Below are 25,874 nucleotides of genomic sequence, written 5' to 3' on the forward strand. Positions count from 1 at the left end.
GCTGTTGTTTTGCAATGCTAGGGACTGAGCGAGGGCCTTATGTTGCCAAGCACAAGAACTTGGCTTTCCTCTTGCCCTCAACTCCTGAGTAAGTGATCTTATTAACTGTACCACCAGCTAACTCCTACTTCGTGTGTATGTATATGGAGTGTTGTTTCCTATTAGTTAATTTTGCTGAAACAGAAAGAAACATGACTCAGACCAACTGTTGTTAGTGTCCCTGTAGAAGAAACAGCGTGTGCTACTCTGCAGGGAGCCTGCCGGCTCGTGCATTTTAACATTCTTTGCTGCCTCTGTCCCAGCTCTGCCGGGTGCTTTTCGGAGTTGAGTGTGGTTTAGTTCATTCTGTTTGTGTTCCAGGCGGAGGAAGAAGGTTATTTTGAAGCATTCAAAAATGAACTTGAAGCTTTCAAGTCAAGAGTAAGACTTTACGCTCAATCACAAAGCTTGCAGCCTGTGACAGTTCAGAATCATGTCCCCCATTCTGGTGTTGGATGCATAGGCTCCTTAGAATCCTTACCACAGGTAAGCTGGAAAAGGGGGTATTGATTACGTAAATGCAGTCACATAATTTTGTTCTTTAGGACCACTGTTGAATAATATTTTGTGACCACTTAAAATTTTCTCACCTCAAAACATAAGTGTTGGACATGGCAGAGGCAGATGAATCTCTGAGTTTGAGGCCAGCCTTGATCTCTGTAGTGAGTTCCAGGCTAGCTAGGGCTACGTAGAGAGACTGTCTCAAAATTAGTTAGTTAGTTGATTGATTGATTGATAACCCTTAGTCTTATTTCATGCTTTGGCATTTAGTTTCTTCTGTCTGTTAGACACACCAAATTCTCTCATTTAAATATGGAAAGGATAAGCTGTACAGTCTTTAGGTCAAGTGTCATGACCTATTGGTCATCTCAATTAAAAACTCAAGGTGGCTCCCCATAAACATGTCATTAAAACAACACTGTTGGCAGTTTGTTTAGCTTGAGGCTGGCCATGTGAGTGGTAGCTAAAGGGATCTGTTGCATGGCTTTTTCGTAGTCAATACCTTGTTAAGTAGCTCTTTTTGTATGTTATCTATCCAGTTAATGGTAGTCATAGTATTGGGAAAAAAAAACAAAAAACAGCCACTGAAAGGAAGAGGGAGCCGACCACTAGTGTAGCTGATAGAACGTTTTAGAGCTGTAAGATGTTTCAGACAGACCCTGCCCATTGTGACTTTAGAAGTAGCAGTTTAATAGAGCCCAGTTATCTCTCATTTCCAGGCTCCAAGATTTTAAGACCAGCTTTAGCCAGTTTATTCTGTTGTCTACATTGGGACATGGAAAGTGTCATTCAGAAGACAATATGAGGAGAGTCCTGTATTTATCTATAAGCCTCATAAAATGGTAAAAAAATTGAGATTTTTCAATTTCTTGACCTTAGGTCACTATAATTTTACCATTTTAGTAACATGTATTTAAAACAGTTCTTAAATTTACATTAACCTTTAACCTAATATAGTATATAAAGTAGTAAAGAATGCAGATGATCACATTTAACTCAGCCAACAACATTTTTACGGATATAAATATCTACATTCTGGCTTTAAATAATTACTAGTGTTCTCTTTTAATTAGACACATTAGGAATAGCCCCCTAAAGAATGCCTGCCTGCAGGTCTCCTCTTTATTTTTAATTTTCTAAGATGTGTTTTATTTTATATGTATGAAAATACTTTGCCTTCATGTGTGTGTGTGTGTGCACCACATGTGTACCTGGTACCACAGAGTCCGGAAGAGGGCTTTAGATCCCCTAGACCTGCTCCTTACAAATGGTTGTCAGTTGCTGTGGGTGCAGGAATTGGACCCTAGACCTCTGTAAGAGCAGCAAGTGCTCTAAACTGCTGCGCCGTCTCCCAGCCCCCAGGCAGTTCTTTAATGCTATTTAAATACAGTATTGAAGCAGCCCGTGAGAAAGCAGGTTTTCCAAGGGAGTCTTATGATGATGTTGAGAGCAATAAATACATCTAAAATTAGTCACCTGATGCGTCCAGAGGAACAAGAGATTTATAGAATGTCATTGGTTCTTTACATAAAACGAGAACATTAAAATACAAGCAGCCTATATTATCAGAAAGATGCTTCTGGTTTGAGAGAAGTAAATTAAAAGCTGACACCAGTGGCCAGGCCTCCATTGCCATTTGTGGTAGAGCAGGCTGGAGTCATAGAATTTTGTCATTTGCATTATTTCTATTATGGGGAATCTTCATAATGAATCAAGAATAATAGACCAGTTGTTCCCTACAGGGTGAGAATATAAGCTTCCTGACCTAGACAGCCTCAGGGAAGGTGTGCTGTTCAGGAGTCTTTCTAGTTACATAAAATTGTGACGAGATGAAGGCAGCGGGACTAGGAGAGGCCACCTGAGGGACCAAGATGACAATTTTGAGGTCTGAAAACAACAATATTACTACATATTACTACAATAATGGTATACCATTTTTATATCACTTTATGAGTTATATAATATGTTATGTATCATTTAATCCTTATAAAATGCTATGATTATATTAATCCATGTTTTTAGATAAGTAAATTGAAAATTATGAGGTTAAATTACTTTGCCTAAAGCCAACACAGTAAGTGATGGGGCTGATACTCTAATTTTGACTCTCCTTCCCCACTTCCCCACTCTTGAGTCTTGTGAGTCATACATGAGCAGCAGTCAAGCTGAGAGTGCTGGTGGGCACACACACTCACTAGGCTTTCAGCATCAGATAGGGCAAGGATGCTGATTCTCCATGGCTGGTGGGTCCATGAGCTCTGGAGAATCTCTTCAGCCAATACTTGATACTCAGAATTCTGTCATGACAGAGTTACTATAAGTTTGATCTTGAAGGACCCTGAAATCTAAAATGGGTGTCAAGAAAAAGGACTTAGGACTACTTTGTGGAAGTAGACTAATATAAGAGTATTGATTGTTTTATAAAGCTTAGAATTTGGTAACACTCTTGATTTTAGTTTTTTTTACTAGTGAAGAGGCCTGTGAAATACACCATCCACACCATCCTTAGCCTGGATGAGACTCGGCGCTGGCTCCTGGGAGGAAGGGAGCAGCTGCCTCATGTTCACTCTCTGGCCTTTCCTCCTTGAGTGATACGAATACTACATAGAAACACTAAAACACAGTAAAAAGGACTCTGGGGAATAATCAAATTCGACCTAGCTTTTGCCCTTTACTGAAGAAACTGCAGTGTGGTAGGGTTTCCTCCCTTTAGTTTTTGTTTGTTTTGGTTTTTGGTTTTTGGGTTTTTTTTGGCAAGTTTGACTGTTGTAATCAAGGTTGGTCTTGAACTGCTAGATCCTCTTGCCTGCTAGAATTATGGGAGAGAGTCATTGTACTTGGCTTGGAAAGCATTGCACTTTATTAGGATTAAGACAAAAACAGTTTCCCTGTGAGATGAGCCATTTATGACATGATCTCCAGTAACCTTTGTCTTCCCACTCTCGGGAGGCTCAGGCAGCAGAGCTCAGACTGCAGGCCAGCCTGGGTGAAGAAGAAAAAGCCCATCTCATTTGGATAACTTTGTCACTAATGTTTATTAAAAACAAATGACATTAGGTAGTAAAAGTTAAAAAAAAAAAAAAAGTAGTTGCTGGAAAATGTTCAGAATAACTGAGTAGGAAAAAAAATCACTTCCAAAGGAGGCCATTGCCATGTAATGTCATGGGTTTTAAATCTTAAACTCTTTTCCATGGAAAATTTAAAAAGAATGCATTTGATTTTGCATTAATTAGACAATATTTTATGTTATCTATTAGTTTTAGAAAATAAAATCTGATTTTCCTTTAGTTTTCTTTACTCAGTAAGTGTATTTTGCCTTCATCTAAATGTTTTACATTTATAGTTCTTAACTCTTGTAATTAGATGATAATCTTAAGAATACATTGCTGGCTAAAACCTGTACTTTAACAAATGTAGTTTTTAAGTTTTATGTGTCTTGAGTGTTTTGCCTCACTCTGTATCTGTGTGTCATGTGCATACAGTGCCCACGGAGGCCACATGCAGCTCTCAGATCCCCTGGGACTTGACTTTCAGATGGTTGTGAGCTGCTATGTCTATGCTGGGAACTAAACATGGTCTTCCGTACTGCTGTGTCATCTCTCCAGCCTCCTAAAGGCATGCTTATTAAATGTAATGCTTATGAGGAAGTTTAACCTTGTATGGTTAAAGAATTAAAATTATAGTTTTGTTAAAAGAGATAAGAGGGGTATCTGTAACATTTCTGTTCCTGTATATGCACTCGGTCTGGATAAAGAATAACATTCTATCTTTAGTTCTTCAGGTTTCGGTCTGTGTGGACTCCACAATTCCACTTTCTTTCCTAGTATGCTCTGCTGCAGAGGAATAGAAGGTGAAGCCGTGTGCACAGTTGCATGTGTGGTGTGAAGCTGCTTTTCAAGTGTTGTTCCCCGTCTGTCTTTCTTTCTCTCTCCCCCAGAATCCAGATTCTCTTCAGTGTTGTACCCCTGCCCCTCTGTGCAGTGTAGACTCAGTGGTACACAAAGAAGATGATGACCGAATGATGGACACTGTGTGACTCAGCTAGACTGCTGAGCCCAAGGACTAGTTTGTTACGAGAAAGGAAGAGCCTGGCTATTTTCTTGACACTTTTATGGGTGCTGCACTTTATTTTTGTTTGGTTTTATGGGAGGGAAAGAGTACTGAAATGTTTTGCAACTTTTTTTATGTGCTGCTAGGGTTTTTGTTGTTGTTGTTTTGTTTCTGAAGGGAGGAGTGGTAACCATATGTGGCAGGAAGTCAAACTGGACAGACTCTCCCCCACCCCTCAGTTACTAAATTTGCCTTTAACTATTCTTATTTTTGGAATCAAAGTATGAAAATCTGCACAACACAATGTTTACAAGACTGGTTGACTGAGGAGATGTCTGCTACACGGTCTTTTTCTTACATGGATATACATGTCCTACTTCGAGGAAGGAATTCAAGATAAAAGTATGCTGTGTCCCACTGCAAAGTTCAGCTGTCAAATCTGGTATTCATCACATTAAAAGCAATAAATCCGCAGTGGTGACCTACTTTACTAATTAGTAAGCTGGGTGGCACAAATTGCTATTTTAAGACATTTACGTTTGTATTTTCGGCACCACCAGTTAACTCCTTGGCTAGTATAAATTTGATATTAAAAACATTACATTTATCCCTAAAGTAGTCTCAAAACTGTTCAGAAGTTGACTTTGTCCTGATGACTGTTTAAATATTAAGCAGGCAGTGAGTGTAGAAAATGATAGTTTTCTGTTTTTCCAAGAAGATAAAATGCAAGCTTACTCTAATCTACTTGACATAGTCCGGGACCTCTCAGGGAGTAAGTTTTAAAAGAATAGTAACGGCCTGTAAGAACAAACAGGAAGAGTAAGGTCCTTGTTAAATCACAGCCACTGTGTTCCATGTGGTGAAGCCTTGAGAAGTGGGAGCTGAGCTGCCAGCCATGCCTAAGGATTGCTAACAGCCCCTTCAAAGGCGGTGACGGGTCTCACTATCTGCTACTCGCTTCTAGCTCAGTTACTAGAGGATGCCTCTGAGTTTTACTGCTTCCTGTGTAATTCATTGCAGATCCACCAGGATGTTTGATGATTCTTTTATTTAGAATTAGATGACAGTGCCAATTATGATATCCTTATTATTTGAGGATTAATCTTCCAGCATACAGGAGCGCTAGCTTTGGTTATTTTTGAGTGTGATTTTTGGCTCAGTACCCACTTCAATTTGTAGCAAATATTTGGAAAGTGGGTACCCAGGGTTTGGAAATGCAGGTCTCAGTTTGAGTTAAGAAATCATGCTAAGGGGCCATGGGGGCTCAGAGCTGTGGCCTCCGCCTCAGCTGTCCTTTTCAGCCGATGGGGCACCTAACCCTGTGGAAATGGACTGGAATTGTTGAATCATACTTCTGTAATGTCACACTCTTCCTAGTTCCCAGAATAAAAGTCTTTTTGTGCTTTTGATATAAATATATATATACTCTATAATAAAATGTCTGACTAATTTATATGGCAGTGCTCACTGGCTTATAAGTTTCTTTTAAATCAGTGACCTAGTCATTGAAGTTATTTGTTTTATTTTTTTCTCTCTTCCTTTTTCTTCTTGTCTGGAGCATGCTCTGAGTTTCCCTCTGATACCAAGTGGACAGAATAGAACACAGTAGATCCCTGATTTCACAGAAGTAGCTCTTGACTGACCACCTTCCACTTCACTTCTGCCCATGACTTGTCTATGGTCACCCAAGTGGCCGTAGCTTTCATTTTGTCTTCTATAATTTAAAGCTCTTGATGGCCAAAACAACAACAACAACAACAACAAAAGTATTAGCAAAGTGAGTATATAATTTTAAAGTTTATTTTGGTTTTGTTATCTAAAACAAGAATTAAGAAAACTTTTTTAATACTCGGCTGGAACTTTTTTGCCAAAGGAATCACTAACGGATGTCATAATTTGCACTTAAGGATGGGAACTTGACCATTAGCAGGACTTCAGTATTAAGGTGATCTATTAGGCTGTGTGTGGTCGTGCATGGCTTTAATCCCAGCGCTTGGGAGGCAGAGGCTGGTTTATCTTTCCGAGTTCAAGGACAGCCAGAGCTACATAGAGAGACTGTCTCAAGACAAAATGACAGTCTTTTGGAGTCCTTCGATTTCCTTGATTTGAAAATGTCCTCTTAGTATTGAGCTAGCTATCTCCAGAAAGAATACTCCTCTCTTTTCTTAAGTAATAAAGAATAATACTACTTATCAAATAGATAACTCATATTTCAAGTGAAAAATTTTTCCCTAATCTATGAGAAATTCAAACTAATCACTTAATCAATGAAAAATAGTTGACATCAAAGTTATTTAACAAAGACTATTGTGTTTTTTCTTTTAATTTTTAATTTACTTTATTTATCTGAGTATACTGTAGTTGTCTTCAAACACACCAGAAGAGGGCATTGGATCTCATTACAGATGGTTGTGAGCCATCAGGTGGTTGCTGGGAATGGAACGCAGGACCTCTGGAAGAGCAGTCAGTCTCTTGACTGCTAAGCCATCTCTCCAGCTCCCAAAGACTGTTGTTTTATTTTAATGAAATAGCTGAGGGCTTAGAATGGTTCAGTTGGTAGAGCTCTCGCCTAAGATTCAATGAGCCCTTGATTGCATCCTCACCACCACATAAACTGGGCACGGTGGCACATACCTGCGGCCTTAGTGCTGGGGATGTGAAGACGGGAGGGTTAGAGGTGCATAGTTTCCCTCAGCTACATAGCAAATTTCACAGCCAGCCTTCTGCCTAGATGAAACTCTGTCTTAGAAGAAGAGAGACAGAAAGAAATAGCTGTACTCCATGTGTCCTAAGAGCTGTTGTTCCATCGAATGGTAGTGGAGAACATACTGATTAGAATTATTGCTCTGAGATTCGCTTTTAATTACACCATCTATGGTTCTTTCAAAATTTTTTGCCTAAGAAACTTATAATAGCCTTTAATTTCTCTTCAGAAACATTAGGCCTTTTTTAGACTAGCATGCATATTATTGTAAAAGCGAGTAAGAGCGCTTGAGATGGCTCACTTGGTAAAGGTGCTTGCTGCCAAGCCTGCCAATCTGTGGGACCTAAATGGTGGGAAGAGAAAGCCAGCTTCCTCACGCTTCATCCAACCTTCATACATGTGCAGAGCATACACACACACACACACGAGTTTTATCTTTACTTTTAAAAAATGTATTAAGTAAATTAACATGCTTCCCCCGAGAGCACACATCTCTGTTAATAAGTGGTCTCCTTATAGTGGAAATGCCAGCGAGGTGTTCTCAGAAGAGTCAAGTGAGTTACTGCTCTCAGAGGGAGACACATTTCAGTTCTTAAGTTGGTGAGGAGCAGAAGTGGTACTTGTCTGGACTGGGGTGGGTTTTTACTTCCCTTTTTCCAGCATAGCATCCACATTTTAGCAAGAAGATCCTTACATCCTACAGCATCCTGATTCCCCTCTATAATGGGTGTTACTGTACGATTTCATAGCTTGTCCAGAAAAAATGGTCTGTCTGGTATTAGTTGGCTTACAGTGTCATTTAATGGGAAATTACAAAGAGAATTAAATTTTGACTATAGATTGGTGCTGTATACAGAGAACCCCATGATGTTTAGGGAGCTATAAAAAGTGGGGCTATGGGTGGAGAGATGGCTCAGTGCTTAAAAGTGGTTAAAAAATTCTGGCTGCTCTTCCAGTGGTCCTGAGTTCAGTTCCCAGCTACCACATGATGGCTCACAGCCATCTACAGTGGGATCTGACGCCCTCTGCTGGAGTGCAGGTGCACATGCAGATAGAGCACTCATACATAAAATTTATAAACAAATCTTAAGAACTATTAAAAAGGAAAAGCCAGCAGGGGCTAGAGAGATGGCTCATTGGTTAAGAGCACTTGCTGCTCTGGCAGAGGCCAGAGTTTGATGTCCAGCGCCCGTGGCTGATGGTTGACAAGCTCCTGTAACTCCCATTCCCTCCAACACCCTCCCATAGCTTCTGCAGGTATCCATACATGCGCACAGAAGCGAATAAATAATAAAATATTTTTTCAAAAAAATTGTAGGGGAATGCTAAAACCTTACTGGCTTTTACTAATACTTTTTAAACCCAGCTAGACGATTTTAATTGTTTAAAATAAAGTAAAATAAAATTGAATCCAAGCTGTAGTTATGATTTTGTCAGTGGGAAGGTAACAGTTCTGCCTGGGGCCTTCAGCTCCATGCATATTCCATGGGACATGAAAATAAAACACTCACTGGCCGTCACAGCATTTTGCTGCTTAGCAGAATGTATGCAATAATGATCCTTTTTTTTCTTTTAAATGTTGTGTGTGCACGGGTGTTTTGCCTGCATGTGTGTCTGTGCCTGGTGCCATAGAGGCCAAACACATTGGGTTCCCTGGAACTAGAGCTACAGATAGTTCTGAGCTGCCGTGTGGATGCTGGGAATCAAACCCAGGTCCTCTGGTAGAGAAGCCAATGCTCTTCTTGCTGACCCACCTCTCCAGCCCCAACAAGGATCTTAATCAGTGTCTGACATAAGCCTATCCGGCAGCAGAAGAGAAGCTCCTTTTGTTTGTTTTAATAGAAGCCATACAAGTTTCCCAAATGGAAAATCTTGGTTGATCTGGTCACAGGGGAACAGTGTGTCACTTCATGTTCTCTAACCCTCTTTAACCTCCATGTCTTGTAACAGTGTCTGAAAGGTCTGTTGCCTCTTTCTAAAGCCGGAGATCAACATGGAGACAGCCCGGGTACTGTTTGAAGACCATTTATTAGAAAGAAGCCTGTGAGACATTGTGGCAGCAGACAGGATGGGGGTTTGTGAAGGGCCAGGGGCAAAGGGCAACAGCCACAGTGCTGAGATCACCTGCAGATCAGTCCTAGCTTTAGGTAATTCACAACAGGTTGTAGGAAGTGGTTATCAACATCCAAATAAGGCAGTAGAGAAACGTTGACAAAGGACAAAGTTGTTCATTGTAATCCTAAGGCCTAGTCTATTTGAAAGATCAACAGTGAAATTTAAAAATCAAAGATTCCTTCCCACTCCCAAATATATAACAACCATTTGCTCTCTGAAATAAAATAGGCCAAAATTGCAAAGGCTTGAACAAAGGCTTGATTCTTTGATTTAGCACCAAGTAAAATAAGAGAACATCTTTCCTGAAAGGGGGAATTATCTTTTCATTGAACTTCTCATATTTTGTCCCTTCAGGCCACAATATGTAAGGGCAGGTCCTTGCCCCACTAAGAAATCTAAAGTGACTGACATTTTAAAATGGATTCTTAGGGTTGGTTTAGTGGTACACACCTGTAATTTAAGCACTCAGGAGACTAAACCAAGAGGATTGAATGTGAGGCCAGTTTGGACTATATAATAATCCAAAGCCAGCCTGAGTGTGGTGGTGGTGCGCACCTTTAACTTCAGCACTTGGGAGGCAGAAACAGGTGATGGCTCTGAGTTTGAAGCCAGCCTGACTACAGAGTTCAGGGCAGTCAACTACAGTGAGATCCTGTCAGAGCAACAGAACTGAGCCACCACCACCAGCATCAGCAACAGAAGGGGCTGAAGATAAACCACAGTATAGGATGCCTGCCCAGCACTCAGGCTGGTTGGATCCCACTGCTGTAAGTAGAAGAGGAGGCTGCTTAGATGGTACCAGAAGAATTGCTTCCCTTTAAATTAGGGTGGGAAGTGGTAGCACACAGTGATCCCAGCACTTGAGAGAGGCCGAGACAAGAGGATCTTTAATTTAGAACTTCAACACAGGTATAATGTTCTTAAGGGAACTCCCTTACAGTGCTTTTGAACCCACCATGCAAAATCCTATTACTACACCTGTTGTGTAGTGGAATTAGTCAGTCTTTCTGCTGGGGGGCTGTCCCCAGCATGTCCCGTCTACTTGCAGAGTGGCAAATTCCCATGGGTGTGGTGTCACCCTTTAGTTTTCTGTTTACTGTCTTGCTCATCAAGGCAGGCAGTCCGCTTGGATCAAAGAGGGAAACAAACGGGTAGGTCCTAAAACTTGGTCCTCACCCTGAGTGACACGGGAGAACTTAGGACTTAATGCCATTGTCAGTGCCAGTGCTGCTCCTAGAACTTCAGTCAGAACCTAAGTCATACACCTTGGTCCATATCCAAGTCACACGTCCCTACGTGCCAGTGGCTGCATTTTCACAGCAGATTGGATAAGTAGAGGACACACAGCATGGTGGCCTGTTCCCTTGGCTTTTCCTGTTAAGGTAGCAGTGAGTTTACATTTAACATCTGTAAAGCCTGTTGCTTGCTTTCTGAAATCTATAGACAGTGTCTTCTAATACCACATCCCTTCAGGCCAGAAAACATCTTCCTGAATTGCAGTGGGCATTGGCTTATTGAAAAGCCTCGAATGAGATTATTTATCTGCCTTGAATGGTAAATTTTTTTTGAACTTTTCCAGAAAAACATGAAAATGTGATCAACCACTTTGACTAACTGAACAGAAGGTTAGATGGTCACCAGTTGCTCTCCGAGTTAGTTTGTTTCAACATCTCTGACGTTTTCCAATTGCACGTCCACAGAAGACAACCAGGTCCTAGATTAAACATGTGAGGCTATTTTAACAGATCAGGCTAAGTATCTGACTCATTTGGCTTAGCCATTAGGAATAAATCATAATTTTTAGAGAAGTCTTAGGAAAAGAGCTTTGAGATACAGAGGCAAGAAGAGGAGAGGAGGCCCTGCCTCATCCTGCCAGTTGCTGCCCTCTTCAGGGAGTAACAGAGGCCTTTTGGGTAGTTTCTGGAACTTTCGTCTGTAGGAAGGAGTATACGTGGGGCCAGATCTTGTTGGTTTCTGTTCCAGAGAATGTTTCCAACACCCCTTTTTTCCTAAAGATGAAAAACAAAATAGGTAGGTAGATTATACAGATCTGAATGTCCTAATGCGCTTTTTCCAAACAGTTTGTAAAGTTCATGTGAGTTTAGAAGTCCTGATGTGTATTTAGGTCTCTGATCCAGGGGCAAGAAACTTGACTGGACAATGCAAACTGTAGACTGCAGTTCATGTTTTGTCTTCTGGCATAAAGAAAGGGGCTCTTTAAAAGGCTGTCAGCTGTCATACTGAGACTTTGTTGTTGGTTAAGCCTATACTAACACTTTACAGCATGCCAAAAGTCCAGATGCTCCTCCTCCTGGCAGATACACTTGTCTTCTGGGTAGGTACTCAGCCTCAGTCCCCAGGTTGGCGGATTCAAAACGGGGCCATCAGCCTCCAGGACATCACCTTAGCCTTGCTTTGTCCACAGAAGTCTCTAACACTCATTATCCTATCTTTGACCGAGTTCCCTTTTCTCCACTGTTCTACCTCCCTGACTTGTTTTTTCTGTCAGGGTTCTCCGTTTATTCTTGCGGGTTGTCTGGCTCATCACTATACGGACCAATGGTTGAATATTTATTTTTGTTCCAGTGCTCAATAGGGAAACGGATGAAGAGTGGCCCTCAGAATCCCGGGATTTGCTTCTCAGAACCACCTTAAGGTTCTGAACACCCCTAACCCACACACGTTTCTTGGGCGTGCACACTGGTTCGCAAGTCATCCATGGGCCAGATAAAGAATGCTTGATTTATGACTTTCCAAAACCAGGCTGTGATGGCTCTGCGCCTTTCTCACTGGGCTTTCACTTGGACAAAGGGGTCCCTTTATTGACACCTTGTAACATTTGTGTGGTTAACTTAAATAATAGCCGCTGCTTTCTAAGTAAACTAGCATTGCTTACTGAGAAGAAATGCAAAGGGGGTTATTTGTTGTAGCCGTTTAGCATGTAAAGTCACAGGCTGGTAGAGCTTTCAGAGAAAGCAAGCTTTGAACAAGATGCTTTAGTCCTGAGCTATGGGGCCAGGAGTGCATTGTTGCCTGACTGTTCTATCCTTAAGATGTACCACGTGAACGTTTGCCAATTATAATTGCTCTGCAATGGAATGGAACCAGCTACAAAAAACTAGTCTTCTAAAGAGTAAGAACATCACATCTCCGATCAGATGAACATTCCAGGCTGGAAAGAATAGGGCTTTTTAAAAATAAGCGGTTTAAGATAACAATACCGGCTACTATGTAGCTTCTTTTTAAGGCTCTTCCTGTTTTCCTGTAAGCCCAGAGGTAAATGCATGGGATCTTAGGCAGAAAAGCTTGAATTTGTATGGAAGAAGTGGCAAGAGCCCAAAAAGAAAGACACCCTCCACCCAACCCTGGGCTCCCCAGTCGCTGGTTTCTATAGTTTTTCTCAACTTGCCACATTTTGACAGAACTAATCCCTACGGGTACTTCCTCTCTTCACAGTCCCTTAGTGGTGCTTTTTATCTGCCCAGACAAAGCACCCTCTGTTCTGTGTCCTGTGAACAATCACGCTCACCACACTCGGTACATGAGGTTCTAGTAAGATTGTTCCCAAACCTCACAACAGTGCGTGGCTGGAGCTAACCACCATCAGCCCCATGACTTTGGCTGGGCCGTGGGGAGGTGGGGCGGACTGTCCCTACTGTTCAGTTAACTGAAGCTGGCAGGAGCTGAGCTAAAATCAGAAGACACTGCAACCGCTGGTGACTGAAGCCCCAGGGCCAGCTGGCTGTATTTGGAGCCTACCCCCCCACCCCCCGCCCCCAACACCATTTGTTTAAGCCAGTGTGAGCAGTTTCTGATGATAATAAGCACATGTTATATCTCACTGCTGATAAATCTTGTTCGCCCAGTTCTCATTCTTGGAGGCTCATAGGAACTGAGTCTGATTGTCTGCATGGACAAGGACCTGGCACAGCGCCAGCAGAGCACCCAACATCGATTCAGTAGCCGAGGATTCCTCAAGCCTTTCCCAGGCTTCTCACTTCAAGTCTCTTCTGGTTCTCTAAAGCAATATACTATATACCGACTGACTGAAGTAAGGAGTCGGTGACACGGAGATGAAAAGCCTTGTCATAGAGCTGTCAGTCTTCAGAGGCAAACTTGATAGACAAATACAAACTTAAGTGATGGCTGCTGTAGAAAGTGAATTGGCAACTCTTGTAATTTCACCCTCCAGAAATAAACTATTAGAAGTATTGGGACAGTTTGGAGGCTGGCTATGAATTTTCCTGCATACTTATCCCAGTGCAGCAGTAATGGCCACAACAACAGCTAATATATGTCCAGTGCGTATTGTGCACCCGGGACAACTCACTTTCAAGCCTCCAGCCTCACCTACGTCTCATGAAAGAGAAACCAGACAGAGGTTAAGCAAGAAGTGAAGGCCATGTTAATGAAATACTAAGCTGGGGTTTGAACCTAGGCCTTCTGACTCTGGTATCAATGCTAGTTTTGCAACAGCAGGTACTGCTTTGCCCCTGAATCGTGCGGGATACAATGAAAGCAAAGAGTAGCACATTTCCTGGAAGAAGGAAGGGTGGAGGAGACCAAACTGCTTCTTGGCCTGAGTCAGGTATCAGCTCTAATAGTTCTCATATTCTCTAAGATACAGATGTCCTTGTAGAGCAGACAAAAATGTGAGTGAGCTTTCAAAGACATTTGACCACATACGTGATCCTAAAGCTTGCTGCCATTTGAAATTCTATGCTTCAGTGTCCTCTCAGCACACTTGGTGGGCACTACTGTAACTGGTGCCCCAGCACTGCTTCCAGCCATCCACTCCATGACAGAATGTGGGTGGAAATGGAGCCTCCAAGCCTTGGATGTGGACTAGTCTGTACTGGCCCTCCCAAGCCCCAGGACTGATGTTGGAACTGGCAGAAGCCCAGCCCTGCAACAGTAAGTATGAGGTTTCCTGAGCATGGCTGTTCTGTCTCATAAGAATGATGTTCAAAGCAAAAGTTTGTTTACTTAATAAAAGGTCTACTCAGCCCTTCACGAAAGAGGATGGCATGGCCTTTCTGGCAAAACCAGCAACCACGCAGGAACGAGGAGGACCAAGTCAGTACATAAAAGCAGGCGAACCCAGGAGACTGAAGCCCTGCCTACTTTCTGGTCGTCTTTTCTTTACAGAAGCCTAGAAATGTCCTTAATGCTTAAACCAGCTGGGATCAGGTCCTCTGGTAGCTTAGTATTTCAGCTGTGCAGTATGGAAAGTCAAAACCTTGCTTGTGCAAGCTGAGAAGAGCAAGAACTCACTGGTAATACTGCAGGACCGGCTCTGTCTGGGCTTCATAGGCCTTTAGTCTCTTGATCACTGTCTCTGGTTTGTCATCCTCGCGCTGAATCAGAGGTTCTCCGGTCAGGTCATCAATGCCCTAAGCAGCAAGCAGAAGAATGTCAGCTCGGCAGGACAGAATCCATTCAAGCACCAGTCACAAACCTGTGCTCAAAGCAAACAGGATCCAAACTAAAGGCAGAGCTGTGCAGCTGCCACGAGACTCCAGAGTCATTTCCATAGCACTATATGGTTTGGATTTGGAAGCCTCTTCCTTCCCCCATCCCTCCCCGCCCCCAGGCCCAAGTCCTCAAGGGTTGGCCCCCAGACGTGGGATACTGGAAGAAATCCCAACTGTGAGCCAGTATTGCAAATCCTCACAGCCTCTGCCCTTCACTCACACTCTGGAACAGAGTAAAAAAAATAATAATACATGCTTTTTTTCTGTGTTAGGTTTCTCATTGCTGTAACTAATACCTGAGAAACACAACAAGGTGGGGGGGAACAACTGTTTATTTGGGCACATGGTTTCAGAGGGTCCAAATCTTGGCTGCTTGGGCTCATTAGTCATGGTTGGAGTGGGGGTGGGGGTGGGGTGGGGTTTTATCACAGGATGCACAAGAAGCAGAGTGGAGAAGGGGCTAAGGATCATTCATAGGTTGCAGATGTCCCAGTGACACACTTTTTCCAGTTGTGATGGACCTCAAATATTATGCCACCATCTGGAGACTAAGCAGACACCACACTGAGCTGTTGGATCCATTTCCTATTCCAACCATAGCACTTCTGAATGACTAACAAGCCTATTAGCACGGGGACGTCTCTTACCACCAGGCTGCAGGAGATAGGACCCGTGCAATAGTCTTGGTCAGATAGGATGAGAAGTTCACAGCTATGCCTGTTAGAGTGGATGTCAGCTCAGCTCGCTACAGTCACTTACCACAGTCTTGGGAGGGTTGAATTCAATGTTGTATACTCGACCACTGGCAGGATGTATCCAGCGAGCAGTAAGGCGCTGTTTAATGACCTCAAAGGGCACGTTGAGATTTATCACTGTGTCTATCTGATAAACTTTATCCAGGGCTTCTGCCTGTGGAAGTGTCCTTGGAAATCCTTTATATGAGGGGAGGAGGAGAGAGGGGACAGGCAGGCAAGAAAGAAAAAGTGTTAGGCAAATTGAGCCCAAGGAATGACACCAGGCATGTTGACCAGAGCCGTAATATAACTGAAATCAAATTTATTGTCTACTTGACTGGGCTGTAGAGTACTCAGGTATTTGGGCAAACATTCTGAGTGCATGTGACAGTATTTCTGTATAGACAGCACATTGCCCTCCCAGGGTTCTCTACTCAAGCCTGAGTAGAGAAGTAAGGGAAGACGGTCTGCCTGCCATCTTACTAGAATCTCCAACCAAACTGAACTCCAGTCTGGGTTGATGGCATGCCTGTAATCCCAGCACATAGGAAGTGCAGGCAAGAGGTCCCAGAGGTCAAAGCCTTGGCTACACATTAGTGGGGTTAGTTAAGGGCCAGTCTGAACTACAGGAGACTCAAAAATAAACACAAGGAGCCAGAGAGATGGCTCAGTGATTTAAGGCACTTGCGGATCTTACATAGGACTCAGGTTCAGCCCCTGGCCCCATATGGCAGCTCAAAGCCATCATAACTCTAGTTGGAGAGTTCTGACTTTACCTTCTGGCCTCCGAGGGCACCAGGAACGCACATGGTACACAAGCATAACGTGCAAGCACAACATTCAAAAAACGCATCTCAGGTTAAGACTCATCTCAGGGGAAGCCAGAGTTCTACGCTTGGTTCTCTAAAACAACAGCCAAACACAGAGTACCCTCATCCTGTGACTCACAACCACCCGTAACTCCAGGTCCAAGGGATCTGACACCTTCTAGCCTCCAACAGCCGGCACAAACACACACACACACACAAAATAGGGCAGGAATGGTGACTGACTCCTTTAATCTCAGCTCTCAGGAGGTAGAGATGCAGACTGATTTCTGAGTTTGAGGCCAGCCTGGTCTACATTGTGAGTTCCAAGCTAACTAGAGCTGCACAATGAGACCCTAGCTTTAAAAAAACAACAAGAACAAAAAAGGATGAATCAGGAGGACACTGTCAGTTCCACTCAAAACCTCAGGAGGCTGTGTTCAGAATATGACAGCAAAGTACAGGGCAACATGGCAACCTGTAAAACAGTTCTTGCAGTGTGAACATCCCTAACCCAGAAATCTAGATTCGATGATATCACAAAAATGTCTGATTTGCGATTTAGGGTGTTCAGAAATGTTCAGCCGGTAAAGTCTACACAGCCCAAACAAAGTATGAAAACTCTGATAGGAAACGTGTGCTCTGAGGCATTTGAGAAATAGGATATTGGCCAGTGCAGCTAAAATAGTTTAAACAATGTGGTTCAAAAATAGAGAGAAAAGCAACTAGAACTGATTGCTGAATCCCCAAGTACGTTGGGGAATTTGAAATAATATTCTTATCCCAAATATTTTACTTTGTAATGTTATGACTCGGGACATTGTGTCCAGAACACATGGAAAAGCTAACACTGACAGAAATAATACATTTTTTTCAAAAGTGATAAAGGTTAAAATGCATTTGCAATGATTGATTGGAGCTAAAAACATCTTGCTAACAAGTAAACAGGGAAACTTTGTTCACAACTTAGGCCTTATAAGGTGATAAAATAACAATTAAGAAACCTGGGTGGAGAGAAAATTGCCTCCAAAAGAAAAGATGTTCAAACCGTAACTTTTTATAGCCCCAAGTTGAGGGAAAAAAACAAGTACCTACTGTAAGTTTTGTAATGAAATCAGTCATCTGAGAGAAAAATTAATATGGTTTACGAGAATAACACTATCAATCCACAGAATGCTCTCATATGCCAATCCATATTTTACAGGGAGCATTTCTTTCAACTGCCCTAATAACCATTAGACAGGTGCTGTTACTATCCAAATTTACAAATGAGGAGAAGGAGACAGAGCAGCAGCAAACGCCTGGCTTTAGCTCCTAAAGCTCTTCAGCAGTGGCAGTGACATGTGAACACTGGCTGCCTAGCCTAATGCCTAAACACTTGGAACCAAGGAGCTTACACTGAAAAAGGCCTAACAAATAGCTCCCTATTGACCCAGTTCTTACTACAATGCCCATACTGCTGCTCTTGCAGAGGACCCAGGCTTGGTTCCCATCACCCACATAGCACCCACAACTACCTGTAACTCCACTTCAGGAGCTCAGACACCCTTTCTAACCTCTAAGAGCATCCCACACATGATATACATACACAGGTTCAGGCAAAGTGCTCTACACATTTTTTTCATGTTTATCTTCAATAACTCAGAACAAAACACCCATTGGGATAAAAGACCTGAATCAAAATACCCTTTTACAGTAGAAGAACCATTCCTTTATATCATCATTCCAAACACTGAGAACCCAGCTGCACCCCAGCAGTAGCCAGGTCAGCCTTGGAGAGCTCAAGTACATGTTATTGAGCCTATGCATAAACTCAATCTCTGCCACCATGGCCACTTTGTTCATGTGCCCATCGGGCAATAACAGAGATATGGAAAATATAAATACACACACACCACTCGTATTACAAGGGCTTTTAGGCTATGCTCCAGCTAGTCAAACAATGGCTGTCAACCAAAGGAAAGCCCGATAATCCAATAGTTGTTCAGTTCATGAGGCTAGATGTCTCACTCTTCAGTATATGCCAACTAGGCTCTAATGCTAGTGAAGGACTTGCCAGTGGGAGAGCCAGGGCAAGCAGGCAAGAGAGAGGAAGCTTCCTCCTCCCTTGTCTTTTATATAGGTTGTCAGCAGAAGGTATGGCCCAGATTAAAGGTGGATCTGCCCACCTCAGAAGATCTGGATTAGAAGAGGGTCTTCACACTTCAAATGAAGCAAGAAAGAAAAAAATAAAATCCTTTGCAGGTATACCCAGCCACTTGGGTTTTAGTTAATTCCAGATATCATCAAGTTGACAACCAGAATAGGCATGTCTACCCTTTCTCAACTTTGTGTCATGTTTAATTTCCAAATGAAAACAATAACCAGGTCATAATGCCTAAACATAACTATCTCACAAACAATCACAAACACACTATATATTTAACCAGGTCATAATTAACACAATATAACTATTCCTTACACAACTGCAAATACATTCTAAATTTAGAACAGGTGGCAGATGTCCCTTAAGGGACATTTTAGTATCTCAAAACTTAAATGTGATTACCAGTGATAATCTCTTAATTGATGTTATATGATAAAATGGAGGAAAGAAAACAAATATCTGTACAAACACATTCTTAGTAAAATTTTATGGAAGCACTCATGTCAGTTATAATCCTCACGTCTGTAACTGGTCATGTGGCTTTAGCAGATATTTATTACCACCTCCCTCTGCCACCCATTCTATCTCCTCCCTCAGTAAGTACCTCAGTAGGACCTCCATTCCTGATGGGTCTGTTGTGCCCTTTGTCATCCTGCCTGGATTAAATTGTTGGAGTTTCCCCTTGGCTTTAAATACAGGACATGATGGCACCGAGAGAGCCCTAAGAAGGATCTCCAGCATTCCAGACATTTTTCTTACCTCTATTGTGGAGAAGCAATACAATTTCCCCATGGTAATCTGGATCAATCACCCCTCCTAACACAGTTCTTTAGCCTGTTGATTTAAGGACATCAGAAACCCAAAGTGGCCAGGGGGAAGTCTGAGCTTCCAGTTCAATGGAAGGCTTGTTTTGTCGCCTGGAAGGATCACTCCCCCTTCTGGAACCAAATCTTCTAGGCCAGGAGAACTTAAGATCATAGGAACAGGAAGCAAACATTTTCCTAGTGGGTCACTTGGGGTGATAGTGGAACTATCCCCTTTTCCACCCCTTGATTCCTGAGCCTGTGGATCCTGGCTATTGGGAGCAGACTCCTAGCAGAAAGCAGCTATCATCTCTGCAGCCATCTTGGGCTATTTACTTACAGGTGCTACTTTTCCATCCTGATGAGAGACTTGTTTTCCTAGCATGATGTTTTGCAAGAAGCCCACCACAGCTGAACACATCTTGTTTTTCTCCTATACATCCTGGACCTGTGGCTAAGTGTCTCCAGCTGCACTCCCCAGCAAGTGCATATATATCCATAATTGCCTTTCAATAAACAAGACTTGAGCAGATAGCCTGTGTTGTCTCCATTCTTCCAGTCTCTTGCCCCTCAGTCCCCACTCTCTCTTGCAGACCCTGTTGACTGACCCGTGGACCAGGTCACCTGGCTATGGGAGAAACCATACCACATATTGGACACTGATTCAAAGCATATACTGACTTCTGGAGAACCCAGCCCAGCCACCTAGGCTGCTGCCACGTAACTGACATTGTTGTGTCTTCAAAAGGCCATTCCATCTTTCTATCCTCCTAGTTGCTTCAGGATGGTGGGAAACATGGATTCCATGATTGTGAGCCCACTAGTGCACTTCTCTGCCTGTGAAGTGAGCTCCTAGTCAGAAGCTATCGGTTTGGAATACCATTGTGGTGGGTAAGGGATTCTATCAGCCTTTGGATAGTAGTTTTGGTAGAAGCATTACATGCAGGAAAAGCAAACCCATAACCAGAATAAGTATATTCCTATAAGAACAAAATGTCCTTTCCACAGAGGAAGTGATCCAGTGTAGTCAGTCTGCCACAGGTAGCTGTCTAGTCACCCCTGGGAATGGTGCCATATCTGAGGATCAGTGTTGGTCTTTGCTGTTTGCAGATCCGGCATTCAGCAGCAGCTGTAGCCAGGTCAGCTTTGGTGAATGGAAGTCCATGTTGTTGAAACCAAGCATAACCCCCATCTTTGCCAACACGGCCATTTTGGTCATGTGCCCATTGGACAGTGACAGGGGTAGCTGGGGAAAGAGGCTGACTGCCCACAGAACGGGTCATCTTATCCATTTGATTATTGAATCTCTCTTTTGATGAACATTTACAAGGGACACAGTATCATCACATCCTTCATCCATTTGCAGAGATCTATCCACATCTTCCCCAGATGTCTTTCTCACCAATCATGCCTTTTTCCAAGTCCATGACCATCCAGCCAATCTGTTGACTACAGCCCATAAATCAGTAAACAATCACACATTTAGCTACACCTTCCAAACAAAATGTATGACCATGTGTACTGCCCTAAGTTCTGCCCACCGTGAAGATTTCCCTTCACCGGTTTCTTTTAGGGTTGTCCCAGAAAAGAGCTGTAATGCTGCAGCTGTCCATTTGTGGGTGTATAATGTGTCCAGTTCTGCCCCTATAATGTGCAAAACCATTGGTAAACTAGGCCCTACTCTTTTCTTCCTTAGTCAACCAACATATGTCATACCCCATGAATCAACAGGTGCATGCTTAGCAGCAGGCAACATTGTTATGGAAGTAGAAACCATAGGCATTTGGGCAACTTCTTCATTTAACTTGATTGTGCCTTCAGGACCTGCTTGGGCCAGATGACATATAAACCACTTCCATTTGATAATGGATTGCTGCTGTGCATGTCCTACTTTATGACCTGGTGAGTCAGATAACACCCAGCTCATGATGGGCAGCTCAGGTCACATGGTAACTTGGTGGCCTACTGGCAAATGTTCAGTTTCCACTAAGGCACAAAAGCTCTCTCTCTCTTTCTCAAAGGGGGAATTGTTGTCTGAGATGATGGTAGAGCCTTGCTCTAAAATCCAAAATCTCTTCTGTGATTCACCTAGTGGGCCTGCCAAAGCTCCAAACAGCATCCATATCTGCCACCAACACCTCAAATACCATCAAGTCCAAGTGGTAGAGCAGCCTACACAGCAGCCTGGACCTGTTGAAGAGCCTTCACCTGTTCTAGGTCCCATTCAAAGTTAGCAATTTTCTGAGTCACTTGGTAAATGGGCCAGAGTAACACACCCAAGAGAGGAATGTACTGTCTCCAAAATCCAAATAGGCCCACTAAACGTTGCACTTCTTTCTTGATGGTAGGAAGGGCCAGGTATAATAATTTACCTTCCACCTTAGAAGGAATATGTCTGCATGCCCACCCCACTGGACTCCTAAGGGTTTCACTGGTTGGATTTATTTCCCATCCTCTGATATGTATATATGTTACCAACAAGTCCAAAGTGGTTTATTGCAGGGTATTTGATCACACTGAACACTCAGATGGTTATTTACTGAAAAACAAAAAACAAACAAACAAAAAACCAACTTTCTAGTTGTAGTGTGGCTTAGCCCTTAGCACACACCTTTAGTCCTTCTGGCTGGAATACAGACACACCCTTGGTATACGCTAATCTCAAACAATGAAGGTAAATTAGTTTGTAGAAGGAAGCACCCTTGTTTGAAAGTGATGTCTAATTGAGTGGCAGAAAAAGTGACGAATCAGAGAAAGATTTAACAGAATGAGTCAAAGATAGGATATGCCCAATGAGAGGGGAATGGGGGGTGGGGGGGGGTTAATGTGGAAAGAGAAGCTGCTTAAGAGAGCATTGCAGAGAGAGAAAAAAGAAGAGGAGGAGGCAGTCTTACCCAAAGAGTTTTACAGAAACAGGGTGAAGACAGAATGAGCCAGAAGGTTAGAACATATTGCCAAAGTTAGTATTAGGCCAAGCAGAGCAATTCAGAAGAAGCCCAGAGAAGCCAGAGTTGAACCAGCCAGCCAGAGATCAGAAAAGAACAAGAAAGGGGTGAGCTTATTCAGCATGAAGACTCAGAGGCTGAAAACATTCTAGGCCTAGATTAGATTGTACAGAGGCTAGACACTACCAGAACTAGGACTAGGTTAGCAGACAGAGGCAGTAAGCCTTTAGAGATGACAATTATCAGGCACATAAAAGTTATTTTTATGGGCTGGAGAGATGGCTCAGTGGTTAAGAGCAGAGGTTCTGCGTTCCATTCCCAGCAACCACATGGTGGCTCATAGCCATCTGTAATGAGATCTGATGCCCTCTTCTGGTATGTCTGAAGACAGCTACAGTATATGCGAATAAAATAAATAAATCTTTTAAAAGAATGATTTTTACAGTGGTTGCTACCTCCTATTCTCTTGGTCTAATCACCAAACTGTTTTGAACCAATAGTCATATTTTATGGACGAGACATACAATCAGGATCCCTTCAAACTAAGTTATGACACATGGCTGGAGAGTTCATCTATCCTTGAGGTAAAACTATAAAGATAAATGGCTAGCCTTGCAAATGAGAATAGATTTCTTCTGGTGACCCTTACAAATGGGAGCAAAGAAAAAAAAACACATCTGCTAGATCAAGAGCTGCATACCATGTACCAAGAAATGTCTTATTCTGTACTGGATGGTTTTGTGTCACCTTACACAAGCAAGATTCATCAGAGAAGGAGCCACAGATGAGGAAATGCCTTCTTGAGATCCAGCTGTAAGGGCATTTTCTTAATGAGTGATCAGTGGTGGAGGGCCCAGCCTATAGTGGGTGGTGCCATCCCTGGCAGGTGGTCCTGGTTCTATAAGAAAGGCTGGGCAAGGCAAGGGAAGCAGGCTGGTAAGCAGCACCCCTCCATGGCCTCCACATCAGCTCTGGCCTCAAGGTTCCTGCCCTGCTTGAGTTCCTGACCTGACCTGACCTGCCTTTGGTGATGAACATTGATATGGAAGTGTAAGTTGAATAAACCCTTTCCGTGGTCATGGTGTTTCCTGGAAGCAATAGAAATCCTAAGACAGTCTGCCTAAGTAAGGACACCACATCTGGTACAACAGCTGCAATGGAGTCACTACTTCATTTAGTTTTTGATAGCAGTCATTCTCCATAATCCGTCTGTCTTCTGCACTGGCCAGATAGGAGAGTTTACGGGAGTGTGATGGGGCCACCACCGCTGCCCCTTCCTAGCCTTTGATGGTAGCACGGGAATGTGATGGGGCCACCACCGCTGCCCCTTCCTAGCCTTTGATGGTGGCACGGGAATGTGATGGGGCCACCACCCCTGCCCCTTCCTAGCCTTTGATGGTGGCACGGGAATGTGATGGGGCCACCACCCCTGCCCCTTCCTAGCCTTTGATGGTGGCACCAGTTTCTGTTGTTCCTCCAGGGGTGTGTTGCTGCTTTTGATTCACTGTTTTCCCTGGGAAAGGCAACTCTACCATTTACCCTTTGCAGCCATAGTATTCCTCAGTCTACAGGTAAGAGCAAGAGGCTCTGGGTCTGCAAGCTGTCTCAAGTCTGAAAACTGGTTCATGGTCCAAGAGTCTCTTTTGCCATCATCCAGTGTAGCCTTTCTTATTGGTTTGAGAATTTTTCCAGTTATACAGATCAAATGAAAATGCAGTAGGTTTCTTATCTATTTCATACCTGTAAACCCCGTGATTGATTTGCCAGCACCAAAGATCCATCTGAGTCATGCCTCCATAAGTCACTTTGTCTGTGCTGGTCCTAATAGGTCAGCCATTATGGGCATTGCTTTGCCTATGCTGCCGATCACAATAACTATGACCACCTTGCTATTGGCCACTCAGTGCTGTCACCTGACTCCTCTTACTTTGGGTCCCAGTTAAATCCACAGCATTTAATTCATACAACTTAGCAACAGCATCTCCAGCCCTAAGGTCTGGCACAAGGAAAAGGGCAACAACAAACCTCTTCAGATATGCTGGCACCCCTCTCACCATTTTGCATCTTACAGGATTGGTGAAGGGCTTGTCTTCCGGGCCTCCCCATTGTGGAGGATTAGGTTTTATACAGTGTACCCACTCTAGCAGTCTAATTTCCCTGAGACTTAAAATCTACTCATTGACACTAGGCCAAAGGCACCTCTAACTTCTTTTTAATAAGCTGTCTTTTGAGAAACGCTGCAGCCAGCCATTCAAATAAACGTTGACACCCTTTTCTACTGTGCAAGCTCCCATATTTAACCTAGGATCTCTCACTCTGAGGGCCATGCCAATAGGCTCAGCCTGATCCAGTTTATGCTCTTTCCACCATTATCCCACATCCTTCAAATCCATTCCCATACATATTCCCCAGCCTTCTGCTTGAATGAACTAACAAGTTCATTAAGCTGCTCAGTAGTGTGGTGTACCTCCTCACAGACTACACTTCGTTGTACCTCCAGGAGTCTGCTTAGCCTTAAGTCTGGTTATAGGCCTAGCTATATAGTTGTAGGCCCAACCCAGCTGCGTGGGTTTTGGTTAATTCCAGATATAGTCAAGTTGACATGCAAGAATAGCCATCACAGTTTGTCACTCTCTCTCTTTCTCTATGTATGCTATAATTTAAATAAGTTTTACTTCCCAAAAGCTTATGTGTTGAAGTCTTGGTCCCCAGTTGGCAGATCCAATCATTGAGAGATGGCTGTGATTTCATTCATGACATAATCTATAGGTGCAGTCAATGTGAGAGGTAGGACCTGCTTGGTGTCACTGGGGTTGTGCCTTTGAAGGTTGTACTGTCCCTAGCTACTTCTTGTTTCATCAGAGCTTCCTGGACACCACGAAGAGAGCAGGCTTGACTCAGTCACACTCTCAACAAGGCCCAGAGACAATGGGCTGCGTGCCACATGGACTGAAAACTCTGAGCCAGGAGCCCAAATAAATCATTTCCAGTTGTCACTCTGAAGTATTTGTCACACCAGAAAAAACAACAACAACAACAACAAAAACCTAACAACCTAACTAACATACTATATAAAGAAAAACAATGTTAGATATTACTTCATAGGGAGAGCAAAACATATCTAATAGTGAATGGAAGTTTATATATATTACATGTGTGTGTTTATCACTGCAGAGAATGCCTGTTTGAATTAATAAGAAGCAATACAAAGCAGTGCCAGGGAAGGGTGTGATCACTGAGGACTCCCAGGCTGCTTCTCTTATACATTTCCATCCGCTTCAGTTTTTCTAAAGGAAAAGGCATTGTTCCAGTACAACAATGAAGAAATAAAAAACAAAGATTCCACATTCCAGGCCCTTCCCCTGGTGCCCTGTCTTTGGCCCAGTCCCCAGATATACTCCCTTGGTGGCCATGGGTTGGTCTCTTGGAAAGTTTGCCACTTCCCTGTGCTGGGCAGCGTCTATTCTCAACCTTCAAGCACCGCATTCCTTCAGCTAAACAGGCTGCCTATCCCACATAGGCTGCCTATCCCACATAGGCTGCCTATCGCCAGGAAC

The 25,874-nt window shown here is 43.1% G+C and overlaps 2 protein-coding genes across 12 annotated transcripts in view; one reads left to right on the forward strand and one right to left on the reverse strand.

The window, feature by feature from the left end:
* Window positions 1-15,136, forward strand: part of Cdc37l1 (cell division cycle 37-like 1) — a 36,328-nt gene extending 21,192 nt beyond the window's left edge. For 2 of the 9 annotated variants that reach the window (NR_165053.1, NM_025950.4), the window contains 2 exons: window positions 361-525; window positions 4,478-8,709. Coding sequence is in view for 5 of the 9 variants with exons in the window: in NM_025950.4 (NP_080226.1) it covers window positions 361-525; window positions 4,478-4,576 (264 nt within the window). In the remaining 4 variants the exon portion in view is untranslated. Of the gene's footprint in view, window positions 1-360; window positions 4,239-4,313; window positions 8,710-11,995; window positions 12,316-13,275 lie in introns of those variants that run through there. The other 7 variants (NR_165055.1, NM_001302382.2, NR_165054.1 and 4 more) reach the window with 6 other exon arrangements.
* Ak3 (adenylate kinase 3) overlaps window positions 1-25,874 on the reverse strand; it is a 53,028-nt gene that overhangs the window by 16,476 nt on the left and 10,678 nt on the right. The window contains exons 3-5 of one of the 3 annotated variants that reach the window (NM_001365071.1): window positions 15,646-15,815; window positions 14,684-14,802; window positions 9,304-11,418 (exon numbers count right to left, since the gene is read on the reverse strand). In NM_001365071.1, the coding sequence (NP_001352000.1) occupies window positions 11,298-11,418; window positions 14,684-14,802; window positions 15,646-15,815 (410 nt within the window). In that variant the 3' untranslated portion in view covers window positions 9,304-11,297. Of the gene's footprint in view, window positions 1-9,303; window positions 11,419-14,683; window positions 14,803-15,642; window positions 15,816-25,874 lie in introns of those variants that run through there. The other 2 variants (NM_021299.2, XM_006527222.4) reach the window with 2 other exon arrangements.

This window comes from Mus musculus, chromosome 19 (assembly GCF_000001635.26).
Source record: "Mus musculus strain C57BL/6J chromosome 19, GRCm38.p6 C57BL/6J".
In the NCBI taxonomy this organism is placed as follows: Eukaryota; Metazoa; Chordata; class Mammalia; order Rodentia; family Muridae; genus Mus; species Mus musculus.